This window comes from Danio rerio, chromosome 3 (assembly GCF_049306965.1).
Source record: "Danio rerio strain Tuebingen ecotype United States chromosome 3, GRCz12tu, whole genome shotgun sequence".
Classification (NCBI taxonomy): domain Eukaryota; kingdom Metazoa; phylum Chordata; class Actinopteri; order Cypriniformes; family Danionidae; genus Danio; species Danio rerio.
The window spans coordinates 25,612,975-25,629,687 of NC_133178.1; the positions used below are offsets into that span (position 1 = coordinate 25,612,975).

Consider the following 16,713-nt stretch of genomic DNA (forward strand, 5'->3'; position numbering starts at 1 on the left):
TGAAAATCATTTAAAAATACTGCCGGGGAAAGAGCTAATTTTGTAAAGTTGTTCATAAATGTTTTTATTTCTGAGCCAATAAATGCAGTGTTTTCTGTAAGGCCTGAGCTGAAGGTTTTGATTGAGTACCTGCTCTTCTGTCCTTCAGATCGTGCTGCTGCAGCTGCGCTCTTCTCCTCGTCTGTAATGTTTTGTTCTGTTAATGTGGAAACGTCAGAGATCCGACATTTTTCCATCACTACCATCTCAATTTCTGCAAAAACACAAACAAAACACAAAGAGTATAACAACAGAGCTGGATTCCAACCCTCCGTATGTCAGATGTCAGCTAGTATGTCAGATTCCTGAAGTAAACTTATCTGACCCACCCAAACGTAAACTAAAAGGCCGACAATGAAATGAGTGTATGCCTGCAGACATTTCTTTCAGCAAGTGAAATCACGCATTTGCATTAAATAACTTCCAATACTGAATCTAACAGTGCGAGTCATAAGGGAACGCTTCCTAAATGTATATAGTAAAAGTTTGTTATTAACACACAGATATTAAAGGATTAATATCTAGCCTAGACTAAATTTATTTATTTTTCAATATGCAGTGCCAATAGAAAAATCAACATTCCTCTTTGAAATAATTACTTCATTTATCATACAGCCTAAAAACAAAATCACATTCCAACTATTACAGCCCTTGAATTTTTTTGTAGCCTTCTGCTTCAGTATCTGTGCATTTCTACGACTTTTGAAAGCAGGGATGTAGTGTGAGTAAAGCTATAGATTTTCACAGGGTATGATGACTTTCTATAGGCACTGTATATTCATGACAGTTGTTTCATTGACTGTAAAATATAATATCACTGTTGATCAAATAATTGCAGTCCTGGTAAAAATATGAGTTAAAAAGTTAAATTGTTATTTTGAACGATTTTTAAATTTAAGTTTTTATTTGTTCTTTATATTCTCTTGTGTTATATATGCATGTATGTATTTATATACAGTGCTTCCCACACATAGACTTCACTTGAGCGGGCCGTCTAAGTATATTAACGGCTGCCCAAGTATATTTAGTCTTTTTTTTTTTTTTTTTACAGTTATTAACATAATTTTACATAATTTGTTTGTATCCGCCTAATATAACCAAACATCCCTAATCAATAAAAGGTGCAGTAGGTGATTGTCTTCAGAAACATTTTTTGTTGTGCTGGTTGAAATTCTCTTCACAGTTCAATAGAAATTATTACAGTAAATGATGTAAATGTATTTATATGTATTTTTATATTCTGGATAAGACATAAAACTAAAAAATGTTCATCCAATTAAATATTCTATATCTATATCTCCCAAAATTCTGATATCTCAAACTGTCTATCAGCAAATGCAGATTTGGACTTCTGCGCATGTCTTTTCACTCAGATCCGCAATTCACGCGTGCTCGCATGCATGAGCGCTGCGCGTTCACAACATCTGCTGCACACACGACAAAATCACAAACGCGGTGAAATCAGATGCTGAATTGAAACTTTTGAAAATCCTAAATCAATATTTAAGTTACTTTTGCGCGCTGGAGGAAGGACGACACCATAGCTGAAGTATTACTGTTAGGAAATGTTCTGTTTTAAAACTATTTTAGTCGGGCTAAGCTTATGTTAGATTGTGTTGTGTTATGAATGGCTTATATGCACCTATATTTTACAGTCTATAATATGCACAGGAGTGTTGTTCAGCCACTGCAATCTCCCGGCGAAAGATTGAACTATTTTCAGTTTTATAAGGGACCTTTGACAGCATCGATAATGTAGATTCTTATTTAGTTTAACAACAAAACATCAGTAATATCGCTATTTCGCCTAGCCTGCTTTATTTATTTTAGCGCATAAAAATGACAACTATTTATATCTTGGAGCTATACCAAGATCCTTATTTATTTAAATCAATATATTTATTTAAAAAAAAATGTTTTATACATATTTAAAATTAATGTATCATAGGCATTATTTTTGATGAGAAAAAAAAAAAATCTATTGCAATTTATGGGGGAAAATTTACACTTACTTACACTTATTATTTTGATGCTTGAAAACAGAGCTACTGGAAACTGTAACAAATTCAATGCATTTTAGTGCATGCTTTATTAATATACAGTAAATTCTGGAAAGTTACTTTGATTTCAGTAACATTTATGTAAATCTCGAACTTTAACTCCCTTAGAAAATCTATGGTTGAAGACTACATAAGGGACAACTAAACGCAAACATCCTAAATCCTGTATACTTCTAAAATTGTACTCGGTGTTACAGAGAAAAAACCTAAGCTAGAAGCAACGGATGTTTGCCACTGAACACGCAATCCTCAAATTAGTCTTAAACTTTAGTTACTTCAATTAACACTGGTTGTGTGCCAGACCGGAGAAAGGACAGATGAAGGAATGACATCATCACACAGAGGAATGAACAGGACAGGAGATTGGGGCTTAGCTCATGTTCCCCACCAGCAAGATTAAGGAGACAGACTAAAGTTTTTTTTTTCCATCGTGGGAGAGGGTGGGGGTGAGGCTTTTGCCCAATCGGAGACTGAGGTGAAGAGCACACAATGAATGTGGACCAAAGAGACCGTGCTAAAACACAGAAAATGACGTGAGCAGGTGGAGTGCTCTCGCAACTGGCAAAACAATTCAATAAACAGGCAAAACGGGATTTGGTCAACTAGAAGGTGTTGCTGGATCATCAATGCCATACATCAGATTTCAAATTAATTCTCCGAAACGATCAAAGACCAAACCCTGGCCTATCCCTAAATTCGTTGGGAAAAGATTGCAATATTGTTTACATAAATAACCCAAGGAGTGTTTCTTTTTTGTTTAATGCCACGCCAGCTTACATTCATGGTTGAATAAAAAATTAGACTAATTCTTTCTAAAAACCTTTAAAGCTATATACAAATTACAAATTGCTCAACAGAATAAAACAAGCTCCTTAAACGATGTAAAAAATTACAGTCTAATAAAATATGTTTAATAAACAGTGTTTTATTTTTTTTACATTCTGGTCAATTTGCCATGAACGTTAAAATTTTGAGCATAAGTTTTAAATATTCTATCATTGAATCTAGAACAAACTTTAAAAGGAAACATGTAAAACTTGAACTTATGTTTTAAACTTAAAATTGGCTTTATTAATTATTGCTGTGACTCAAAATGTACTTGGACGATTTAAAATATAATTTCTTTTTTTTTTTATAGCCTTTAAACAACATCAAGCGGATTAAATAATGACCTATTTTCAGGTGATCTTTTTCAAATACAGTTGAAATCAAAATTCATAGCCCACATGTGAATTCTTCCCCAAATTATGTGTAACAGAGCATAGAGTTTTTACAGTATTTCCTATAATATTTTTTCTTCTGGAGAGTCTTAAGCTGCATTTACACTGCAGATCTTGATGGTCAATTCCGATTTTGTGACTATCCGTTTTTTTGGATGACCCGCTTACATCACCTTTTGTAGTGACTCGTATCTGATTGTTAGCATTTAAACAGCACACTGCAAAGGGACAATGTTCAGGGTTTCTTTTTTTTTTTCTTTTTGACAAGTTGTTTTGCTATAGTTTATGACAGAAAAATTCTCATTTGTACATATTTTTTTAATTGAAGCTTTTTTTAAACCAGTAGGAATTTTAATGTTATGTCCATAATGTGATTTATGCACGTCTTGTATGCAATAGTTATATATTAGTTTATATCGTTTACATGGTGGATGTTGTGCTCACGCTCTCTCATTAACATCCTTAAATACTTTCGCTACATGACAGTATAAAAGCTTTTTTGTCCTTAGATTTAAGAGTTGGGACTCTGCTAAAGTCTGATCTAAAATGAAAGCGTCAGACTTGACGTCATTCGCTACAGGTTTTAATGACCCCCGATTCACATTGACAGGTAAAAATCTGATCTACCTGCTTACACTACAGACACAAGGGCTAGTCATGGGCTAATAAAAGCTTCTGATGGTATGATAACCTAGGATAAAAATATCACGGTATCACTGTAATATGATTTCTGCTCTACAATAAGCTCTTTTAAATATATTAGTAAAAAACAACACATAGATTTCCACATTGAATTCAATATACAGTTTTCATTTTCACACATTTATAATATTTTGGAACAGTAAACATGTCAAGCTAAATAATTAAAATAAATCATTGACTTCTACTAGGTTCATTAGTTTACAAAAGAGATATCTTTCTAACACATAAAAAAAACTTTACATATACCCTAGGAACGGTATATAACAGAAAATTATTTCATTCATTCATTCAGGATAAATTTCCACATGGCCTGAATCATGGCCTGAATCTGATTTGAGTACATTTGAATCCATGTGATTTTTTCCTGCTTACACATACATGGGCCATATCCGATATGTGCTACATAGGAGAAAAAAGTAAATAAAAAAAATCAGAATTGGGTCACTTGAACCATGCAGTGTAAACACAGAATTATTTGTTTTATTTTGGCTAGAATAAAAGCATTTTTAAATTTTATTTAAATCATTTTAAGGACAATATTATTAGCCCCCTTCAGATATATATATTTTTTTGATTGTCTACAGAACAAACCACAATTATATAATAACTTGCCTAATTACCCTAACCTAAAAGCCTTTAAATTACACTTTAAGCTGTATAGAAGTGTCTTGAAAAATATCTAGTCAAATATTATGTGCTGTCTTCATGATAAAGATAAAAGAAATCAGTTAATCAGTTATTAGAAATTAGTTTTTTTTTTACTTCAAATCTAAATCTCACTATTTCAAATTTGTAAACAGCGCGGGACAAAAAAAATCTAAATCACAAAAACCGCAGGTGTTCTGTCAGTTTTGAGAGCAGAGCCACAGCCGAAGTGTGGTGTGATCCAAAGAATGGAGGGTCAGTCAGTCATGCTGGGACATTCATCTAGTGCTACTCACCTTCCTTGTCCCCACTTGTCCTGCTGGCCTTTGAACTAGCCTCTGTACCTTTAGCCTTTTCCTTCTCTTCTTCTGGCCCTTCATCCGATCCCCGCTTCTCCTCTTCTTCCTCTCCCACGTTCTTGTAGTTGGGTCTTTTCTGCGCCCTCTTCCTCCCGCGCTGACGACTCATCTCCAGGGAACGCTCCAGGCTCTCTAGTGGCTTGGTGAAGCGGCGAACACCAGCATTGCTCTAAAATATAAAATAAATAAATAAATAAATAAATAATACAGGTGAATGTGGCATATAGTAAATAAGACATAAAAATGGTGTTCTTGTACAGAATAAATAATAAAAAGTACAACAACAACAACCCTTTTAAACTCAATTCCTGAAGGGCCAAAGCTCTGCATAGTTTAGCTCCATTCACCTACAACTCACACCTGCCTAATAGTGTCTAGTAGTCTTGAACACCTTGATTAGTTGGATCTGGTGTGTTTGATCAGGGATGAAGCAAAACTGTGCAGAGCTGCGGGCCTACAGAAATAGAGTTTGAGACCTATGATAATAATAATAATAATAATAATAATAATAAACAATATAAAACAAATAACAAAACAAATTCACTTTGTTAACAAACAATTTAGAGTGTCTTTATTACAAGGCCTCAATAAACTCTTAAATCCTTGCTTAATATTGGTCAGTAATGTATTTTAGGTACTGGCTGGATCAGTATTATTGAATTTGAATATGTACTTTATAAATACTACACAGCCAGTATATTAATAACAGGCGTACTAAGTGTTACCAAGGTTACATTAGTTAATATATTTACTAGCACGAGCCAGGAATAAACAATACTTGTAAAGCATCTATTAATCATAGTTTCACATTTACTAATACATTATTAAAATCTTGCTAATAGTAGTTAATGCACAAATTGAACAAGAATTAACAACAAATAACTTTATGACTGTCAACTAAGATTAACGAAGATAAATAAATACTTAAATATATTGTTCATTTTTTGAAAAATAAATGATTACTGAAATGTATTTAATATTTTGTATAAAAGGCTATATTTGGTATTGACTGCTTCTAGATGTCTCTTGTTTAAAAAAGTTTAATTCTGACCATTATTTTTTAGGTCCCACTTTATATTAAGTGGCCTTAATTACTATGCAATTACATCAAAATATAAATACAATATACTTAATGTGTTCATAATGTATTGAAGAACACCCGTGGTGCTTTTCAGGTGGGATACAGGTGTGTTTAGGGACAGGTTTGGTGATATGGGCAGGTTTAAGAGTGGGTTAAAATGTAAGGCATGTTAAACAGTGAGATAATAAATCTAATTACAAAAATTAATTACATGCAGGTGTTTACACAAGCATAAGTACAATGTAAAAAACTTGAATTTACACAATAACTACATGGTAACAAACTATTAATTTCCGTGCAAGTACATATTATTTAAGGCCATTTTTATTTTCTGTTGAATTCAAGTCAAGTGATGGGCCGGGCCATACTAGGAGCTTTATTTTATTCCTGAAAGCAGAAGATAGTTTCCTTGTCTGTGTTTGGAATAATTGTCTTGCCCAAATGTTTACCCTGTTTTCATCTTCATCATCCTGGTAATGTAGATGTTGGGATTTAAGCAGCAAATATTAATTTACACTGATAAGAGCCAGGGTTGTTTTATAAAAACAGGGAGATTTCAGATGCTGTCTGGGCTTTCCATGTCTTTTTAAACCTCCCTTTCTTCATGTGTTCAATGCCTTTCCCCTGTAATAAATTTTATTACACATAACTTTTCTTCTAAACTAATTAGTTGTGTCTTCTTTGCATGTGTGTTATCAGGCAAACTAGTGAAAATCAAATGCAAAGCTAATGAAAAATAAGCACATTTATATACAAAAAATAATGAAAGAATAATAATAATTATTTATATATATATATATATATATATATATATATATATATATATATATATATATAAAATTATTATTATTCTATATACATATACACATACATATATCCACATACATTAGAAATATACTGCGTCTTTGTTTTGGAACGACACATTCGCACATAACCCATCTCGTGTAACAGCAATAGCTGCTTTTGCACTTAAAGAGACAGTGAAAGGAAAAAAGTCTCTGGCTTCTGAGAAACAAGAAGCCGCTAAAACAGGAAACAGCTGCCAAACAGTCAAGGACACAAATGTAAAATGTAGAATGGCTAGTTGTGCTGTTTCTGAAGATCTCCAATAACTCTTCAGACATAAAAAGCTGTAGGCAGTGATGCTGGACTGCACACTGATCAACCCATTCATGACGTCCGTACGAAAAATAAGTCGTTCATTCTTAGAACGGAAGGAACAAAATGAGAACAATCACCTGCTCGTGGTCTCACAGATGTGTTATTGCACTCTGAACCACTCTGTCTGCTCTTCAAAGAACGCCTACAAGGATTCAAAGAACCCAGCTCTACTGTTTCAATACATGATACGACCATCCAGCTTCTGAACTGTGACTTTTTGAAGGTGTCTGGTAGCACGAGTTAACAAACAACTCTCCACAAAGAAAAAAAAAGGGACCACAGCAGGTCACAGTGACACGGTGCAAAGTACATGCAGCTTGTAGCAGAGAACTGGAGTGCTCAGTAGGACACCGCATTCGCAAAAAGAAAAAAAAAAAGAAAAAAAGTCATCTGTGGTCTGCCTGTGGTCACAGACCTAATGAGTGAATTCTATTCAAAGTGCAATCTACACTGCGCTGTTTACGAGAAAGATCTGGCAGATATGGCAGGTGATGATATCACTTTCTGAGACAGATAAAAAAAAAAAACATAATAATCAATGAGTGGAACTTATTAAAATGTGGTTGTCTGAGATGGACTGCATCTATCAGACATGCGAGACGTCATTATTTATGCACGCCGCATTGATGCAACATTCACCCCAGCCGACCAAAAAGACCAAGTTGCATTTGCATAAAAGCCTAAAATGTGACAACCGCTTGTTTAACTTCCAGAAACGGGTCACTAAAACATGCCGCCAGGCTGCAGGTGTGATTCCAGCAAACTGCGTCGCAGGTGTGTGTGTGTGTGAGCGTTTTTATACACGTGCACCTTGCTCACTGTGCAGTATGTAAATCGTATAATGAGAAAACAGGGGAAGCTTCTAATACGGTGGTGGTTTTGCCCTTCATCTCTGCACTACATAAACTTCATACTTCCTGTCATCTGCGCAAGGACCTGTTTGAAATCCAGATCTACACAGTCGTCGTCTTCTGCCTAGTCCCTTCTGTGCTCATCCTCTACCTGTGGCTTGCGGTGAAAGGAACATCATGTGATGTGTGCATGCGTGTGTGCGTGTATGTTTGGTTGTCAGAAGATTGCTGGTAACACATAGGTACCAGCAGCTATTTCACAGGCTTTACGGGAAAGAGAGAAAGTAGGTTAGAGGCAGTGCGGTTGATGGTGTGAGGCAAATCGCTGAACATCAGAGCAACAGGAGCCACAGTAAAAGGCACACCAGAACTCTGCATTTACATAAGGATTTCCACTGGCTTCCTAACAAAGCACTTCATGACAGGCCATAACAAGCTTGTGCACAATTATTGTTCAAACAAAAAAAAAAAAATCTGTTTAAAATAAATTTAGAATAAAAAAGCAAGATAAAATGGAAGCTGTGCCATTTCAGAGCAATAATTCTTTGGTAATTCTAGTAGTGTTATTGCTTTTGAAGGATGCATTTTGCATTCCTCAATTATGTTATTGCGCAAAATTAAACCAAGTTAAATTTATTAAATAAATATCCTTATGCAAGAGAATGCAAGATGAAAATAGAAATCGTGCCTTTTCAAAGCAATCATTCTGAGTAGGGTTGTAACGGTATGAATTTTTTACGGTATGATAATCGTCTAAAACAATACCACGGTTTGACGGTTTCGCGGTATACGGTATGTTACAAATGTTACAAAATAATAGAACAGTGAAGCAAATTTGACTTTTTCCAAATAATATATTTTTAGTTACTATAAACAACACCACTTACAATGAACAAATAAAAAAATAATAAAATAATAAATAATGTGTCAAAGTCCAAATAAAGTCCAAATAAACATGGTGCAAATACTCAGTAAAAAAATAGATATAAATATTTACTATACTATAAATAGTTACATAACGAAACTAGATTCAATATGGAACATCCTTAGGTTTTATGTGCCAGCATGGATATGGTTGTCTGTGGATATGGACAGACAAACAGCTGCACCTTCATTTGCGTCTTTTGAAAACAGCAAGAGCAGCAGTTCTTCTTTGCTGTGTCACTGTTTTGTCATGTTTCTTTGCTGCTGTGCATGCAAAAGTACTTAGTATGAGAATTATTTCTTTTTTTTTTGCGTTTTATTTAGCCACGCATAAATGTATGCCCATCTCTCATTCCGTGTTGTTCAAAAAGCTTGGTCCACAAACAAAAGTGAAACCTATGCTTATTGGTTGTGATATAGCGAGTTTGAACCAATCTGGGCATGGAGGAGGGACAATGCATCAATGTATCATGTCTGATTTGTCCGGAGACACAGTGACGAGCGTTTCTTTGTCAAATCAGCGTGGTCAAATTTTGATGACGTAACCACACTGATTCCGGAGCCTCTGAAAGTCCGCGAATGTTATGTGATACAGCACTGGAAAGCTGAGATTCTCTTCTTTATGCCAATCCTTGAATTGTATGAATCGGATCAGCGGATCAAAAGTTATTAAACATTTAAGAGCAATACTTATTTTTAGCCGCGGGCGGCTGTCTCGGTCTTTAAGGGTTAAAACCGTTGATATGCAATTGTTCATGGTATGATAATCGTGCACGTTCAAATCGTGGTAAACCGTCATACCGGTATATTGTTACAACCCTAATTCTGAGCAATAATTCTTTACTGTCAATAGTGTTATTACTTTTGAAGAATGAATGTCTCATGCATTCCTTTGTTATATCACTTTAAAGCGACTGCTAAATTGTTTTTACGCAATTATTTTGTAATTAACAAATTCACCTGAACAAATTCAGGTTCTAAAAAGAGAAAGACTAAAAAGTGTTGACTTTCATATTAAAAACATTCTCGTCAAACTTATTAAAAATGAAATCAAGATAATGCACCAAGTTTTTCATTAGAAGAGATCCGTTCAAAGATTTTAAATATATGTTGGCAGAAAGAGAAAAGCAGCTGAGAATATTAGCGGAAAAAAGGCTATGTTATACTACACTGCTAGTAGTGGTTTCACTCTCCCTCCAGCCGTAGTCCATGCACAATGTAAAATGGCTTTCACACTGGACGTGGAAAGCACTGCGCTATAAGATCTATTCATGGTTTGTACTGCACAATGGGAGATTTGTCGTCACACTAACTAAACCACAATAGCTGTAGTAGAACGCACAATCAACTAGCTTGTTCAAGATAAAAATTGTCTCGACTAAAGTTGAAAAATAGCTAAACAGTCCATTCTGTACTGCACATGCCCATCACAAAAGGAAAGTTCACTCAAACAGTGCATTTACAATTACGCTACTTGGATGTAATGGCATCGCTGGTTAAATGACTTGTTCACTATCAGTAAACTTTAATGTCAATTAAATGCGTTTATTTTATTGACATGTGTTTTTTTTAAATCAGTGTGTTTGACGTTATAGTTTAAAAATCTTGCTAACATTTGCTAAAAACTACATTGTAGTCCTTTGACCAACACACATTTAAATTCGGTGACAAAGTTTAACATTAACCTAATTTATCAAAGCAATATTTAATAAATTATTATAATGAAGTTTTAGTTTCAGCCCAGAATTTCATTTAGGTGCACCCCTAGACTCTAAACACATCATCTCTAAACATTCCTATACACATCATCCCCATTTGATGAATAGATCAGATATAGATGAAGATTACAGGCTGCATCAGTAACAACGTAACACTACAAGTAAGATTTTAAATACATATTGGCAGAAAGAGAAAAGCAGCTGAAAATATCAGCTGAAAAAAGGTTATGCTGCACCACACTGCTTGTAGTACACAACATGGTGATTTCACTCTCTCTGCAGCCATAGTCAATGCAAGATGTAAAATGGTTTTCACACTGGATGTGGAAAGCACTGTGCTATGAGATCCATTCATTACTTGTACTGCGCAAAGGGAGATTTGTCACCACGCTAACCAAACCACAAGAGCTGTAGTAGAGTGCACAATCAACTAGTCATGGGCCGGTATAAGATTCTGACGGTATGATAACCTTGGATAAAAATATCACGGTTTCACGGTATTGTGATTACTGCTCTAAAATATATTTGTTCTCTTTTGAACACAATATACTTTTATTTTGAGAAACAATTCAAATATTTGGAGCAGTAAACATGTCAGGCTAAATGAATTTTGACTTCTGCTGTCTTCATTAGTTTCAAGAACACAAATCTCTTTACAATTTAAAGCAGCATCTTTGGACATCTTTTCTGCTGAAGATACTGTCGTCCTAACAAACAAAAAAAACATTAATAAAAAAAAAAAAAAACTTACTTATACCTCAGGAACAGTAATGCAGAAAATGTACAGTTTTAGTACTGTAGTCCTTGACTTTTCCAAACCACGGTATACGTTGAAACTGGTTATCGTCCAATGCCTACAATCAACTAGCTTGTTTAAGATAAAAATTGTCTTGGCCAAAGTTCAAATAGCTCAACAGTCTGCACTGTACTGCACACGCAAATCCCAAAAGCACAGTTCATACAAACAATGCATTTTTAAGCTACTGTGATGTATGGGCATCGCGGGTAAAATGACTCATTCACTATCAGTAAACTTTAGTGTGTTTTTATTGACTTGTGTTTTTCAAAATCAGTGTATTTTACATTATTGTTAAAAAAAATCTTGCTAAAATTTGCCAAGAACTACATAGCAGTTCTTTAACCAACACAAATTACCTTTCGGTGAGAAAGTCTAACATTAACCTTATTTAGTAAAACAATATATAATTAATTATTACAATAAATTAGTGGAATTTTCAATTCAGTGCCTCCCTAGGCTCTAAAAACCCCATAGCTAAATATTCTTAAACACCCCATCCCAATTTGATGACTAGATTAGATATAGATTACAGAATGCATCAGTAACAATGTCAAGCATTACACGTAAATGTGTTTAAAGAACATGTTTAACCAGTTAGCCAATTTGTGCTGGATAGCAGATTCATTGGCACCCAAGTCAGTCAATCTACTTAATTATATTGTTGTCATTTCATCATTAGCCCTCAGCTACATTAACTAACTGAATTTCGAATGTCATATTATCCAATGGAGCTCCTTTGGGATGTGCTGAATAGAATAATCACATCCTGAATGTGCAGCAGATACTTCTGCAGCAACTGTGTGATGCTTTCATCTCAATATGTGCCAAAAATGTCTGATTACTGTTTCCAGCACTCTGCTAAATCTATGTCACAAAAAAATTAAGGCGGATCTGAAAGCAAGATTCCAGTATTAGCAAGTGAATAATAAAGTTGCAGTTGATATGTTATAAACAACAACTGCTGTGCTCACAAAAAAAGTAACACAATCTAGACACCTAAAGCTGACCAGACTGTTGAGTTTTGCCGATGCAAATGGAGCTTTGTTTACAGTAAATAGCAGCACAGATATGCATGCTGTCAACAGTTTTGTGCAAACCAAAACAAATGTAGCAGTCAGCAAAATTACTTCATTTCACAGCACTGAACAAAAAAAAATGAGTCACTGTCATGGTCCATTTATCCTCACAGATCACGCTTAAATGTGTCAACATAATCGTATATTTCACTTAAAGATCTGCAAGGGGCGTTGTAATAATAAACAAATCCTGCAAATGCATTTGTGATTAAATGCCTTCTTTCCTCGAACTGATCTGAAAGTGCAGGTTGCTCTGGTTTAGGGAAGCTGGGTTTGACTGATTACCGTCAATCTTGTCAAAAAGTGTCTAGTAGAGCAGGCTGTGGTTAAGCCTGAGAGGTGAGACACAAACAAACCACAGAAGGGGCAGAGAATGGGAAAGAGGAAATGGCTTTTGATAAGACTTACACAAATGAGAAGAGAACCTGTTTCCCTGAAAAGGCAGCTTGACTGCATGTCTCGCTTTCTGCTGATGATAAACATACATTTATCAGAATAATAAGGGTGGTGTGCTGATAAACCCAACTATTACCAGAGACGTGTGTTAATAAACATTCTAGGAATCCAAATGTATCTCTGAACATTAACAGTTAATGATAACTCACAGGTACATAAGCCTTCCTAGAATGTTTATTAATATGGGTCTCTGTTAATAGCAGATTTTATCAAAATAAAAAAAAAGATCAGAAAAAGATAAGAAATGCTTACAACATTTGATGCAATCTACTTACTTCCTATGCTAGCTTTAAAAAAGTAATACATTTCAATTTATTTTCTAATTACTGTTAATATTTATAATATTTATAAAAAAATTTATTAATATGCATTTATTATTAATATCTTCTTCCATAGTATATAGAAAACATCAGTTGTTTTGTGGATGAAAGCAGACATAAACATGAGATTGTTGTGGTTTGTGATTTAGTGGTCCAGCACACATAATAGTAAGAACAACTTATGATACTATGATTATTATTATTTTAATAAAACATGCAGGAATGCTCAGTAACATGAATAAAATAAATAAATATCAAAAGTGAGTTACAAACTGCACACTTATGCACTATTCTACGCCATTTAGTAGTATAAATAGTGCATTCACACTAGGTGCATCCCAAATCGCACACTTGTGCACTATTCTACGCCATTTTGTAGTATGAATAGTGCATTCACAGTAAGTACGTCCTAAATCGCACACTTATGCACTATTCTACGCCATATTGTAGTTTAAATAGTGCATTCACACTAGGTGCATCCCAAATCGCACACTTATGCACTATTCAACAGCATTTTGTAGTGTAAATAGTGCATTCACACTAGGTTTGCCTCAAATCGCACACTTATGCACTATTCTATGCCATTTTGTAGTGTAAATAGTGCATTCACACGATGTACATCTCAAATCGCACACTTATGCACTATTCTACGTCATTTCGTAATATAAATTGTGCATTACAGTAGGTGTGTCCCAAAAGGCACACTTATGCACTATTCTATGCCATTTTGTAGTATAATAGTGCATTAATACTAGGTGAGCCCCAAATCGCATACTTATGGACTATTCTACGCCATTTTGTAGTATAAATAGTGCATTTACACTAGGTACATCACCAAAACGCACACTTGTGCACTATTCTACGTCATTTTGTAGTATAAATAGTGCATTCACACTAGGTGCGTCCCAAATCGCATACTTATGCATTATTCTACTCCATTTTGTAGTGTAAATAGTGCATTCACACGAGGTATATCTCAAATCGCACACTTAATATGCACTATTTTACGTCATTTTGTAATATAAATTGTGCATTACAGTAGGTGTGTCCCAAAAGGCACACTTATGCACTATTCTATGCCATTTTGTAGTATAAATAGTGCATTAATACTAGGTGAGCCCCAAATCGCATACTTATGGACTATTCTACGCCATTTTGTAGTATAAATAGTGCATTCACACTAGGTGTGTCCCAAATCGCATACTTATGTATTATTCTACTCCATTTTGTAGTGTAAATAGTGCATTCACACGAGGTACGTCTCAAATCGCACATGTATGCACTATTCTATGTCATTTTGTAATATAAATAATGCATTCACACTAGGTGCGCCCCAAATCGCATACTTATGCACTATTCTACGCCATTTTGTAGTATAAACAGTGCATTCACACTAGGTGCGTCCCAAATCGCACTTATGCAGTATTCTACGCCATTTTGTAGTATAAATAGTGTAGAGTGCATTCACACTAGGTACATCCCAAAATGCACACTTGTGCATTTTTCTACATCATTTTGTAGTATAAATAGTGCATTCACACTAGTGCATCCCAAATCGCATACTTATGCAGTATTCTCTGCCATTTTGTAGCATAAATAATGCATTAATACTAGATGCGTCTCAAATCGCACACTTATGCAGTATTCTATGCCATTTTGTAGTATAAATAGTGCATTAACTGAAATTCTAAAAATTATAAGTGCGCTTTAATTACTCGGGGGTTGCACTTATTTAATCGTTAAAAAGAAGTGTGTAATGTTGGACACATCACACACTCAACGATTGCTGCTTTGCTCTTGCAGATGAAGGGGCAGAACTTTCGGGATGTTGGATTATTTTATTTTGTAATACAAAATTTGTGGATTGTCTCCTACAAAATTGATTATACCGCCTCTTGATGATAAATGCGGGAATTATTTGCAGGAATTATTTGGTAGTTTGGTCATTTATTTCACTAATTTGGATACCGTCAAAGATCATCTGGGAAATTATTTGAATTTCCGCTTGGTCAAAAAAGCTTTAGTGTTCCATTTGTGATGACACTACATCATCATTACATCATACATTCATATATTATATTGTTGAGTGTGTAAGTGCATAAGTGTGCCATTTGGGACGCAGCTAATGCTTTATCACTCCTAGGCATGCTGACATTTAAATCATGAGTCACTATTCAAACAACTATAGTCTACTGATTTTACAAAAGGAAATCACATCATGGACTGTTTCCATACAGGTTATAAGATATTCAGTGCATTTTATTATCTTCATATGTTATTGAATTATGCAGAACTTGTTCAAATAAAAAAAAGAAAAAAAAAAAAGAATGAGCTTAGAATTGACAAATTTCCATATAATTGCATAACTGCTTATTCAAATGCTTCTTCCATGATAACGTACTAATAAGCAAAAACCTACATTCACTTGCTCGTTCTGAAACAAATCTGACATTTAAGTGTTTTTGTTTGTGCCAGGTACAAGTGAACATCTTAACCAGCCAAACATTCGGGACGCTTTGATTGCAAACATTTGCATATGTTCATATGCGCGGCCTGGCCCGGATTCTGATATCCAGACAATAGAAAAAAAAACAACATGTTATGCGCTACAGGCTGCACTATACACAATCGAGTCTCACATCCACCTACACGCTGCAGTGATGAAGACTTCAAAGCAGCCCATTAACACCACCGATATCGCAGCACTTATCTGCCTCTCGCACCTCAATGTAAATACCCTCTTGAAAATAACAAGGGCGGAAGCAAACCACAAAGATGAATTCTGTTCTCCTCTTCTTCAAACCATCTCATCCACAGACTGGAGCAGCAGTGTTTCACAACTACCTGTTTTCTGAGAAGCTTGTTTTGGGTTTTGATATACACATTAAAAAGGGCACTGACTCAGTATTGCAGAAATCGACTTGCATCTTTAGAGAGATCGACAGATTTGATAATGGTAATTTGATAAAGAGTCATTGTAATAATGACACACATTGACCAAAATTTTCTTGAGGTCAAGGAAAGTTTGGCCAGTGACGCGACTAATCTGACACCAAGTAAATATCAAATGGTGCGTAGATAAACCCCTAATGGCTTATGAAAGTGAAAAAGATCTACTAAGGGGGTGTAACTGTACAAGAGAAATGAATGCCATTTACACTAAATGCCCTTTTTACGTACAATACACAATTGCTTTAATACATCAGAAAACCATGTGGTACTTTAACATCCTCAGATTTAAACAAAGTGGTTGCTAACTTGCTAGTAAAAAAGAAATCAAAATTTCAAAAATTCCTGATTAC

At 34.8% G+C, this 16,713-nt stretch overlaps 1 protein-coding gene across 8 annotated transcripts in view; it reads right to left on the reverse strand.

Annotated features, from left to right (window-relative positions):
- The window catches only part of clec16a (C-type lectin domain containing 16A), an 81,275-nt gene that overhangs the window by 49,164 nt on the left and 15,398 nt on the right, over nucleotides 1-16,713 (reverse strand). For 4 of the 8 annotated variants that reach the window (XM_005163918.5, XM_073944522.1, XM_073944523.1 and 1 more), the window contains exons 10-11: nucleotides 5,011-5,194; nucleotides 130-253 (exon numbers count right to left, since the gene is read on the reverse strand). In XM_005163918.5, coding sequence (XP_005163975.1) covers nucleotides 130-253; nucleotides 5,011-5,194 — 308 coding nt within the window. Of the gene's footprint in view, nucleotides 1-129; nucleotides 254-4,962; nucleotides 5,195-16,713 lie in introns of all 8 variants that reach the window. The other 4 variants (XM_005163916.5, XM_068218015.2, XM_068218017.2 and 1 more) reach the window with 1 other exon arrangement.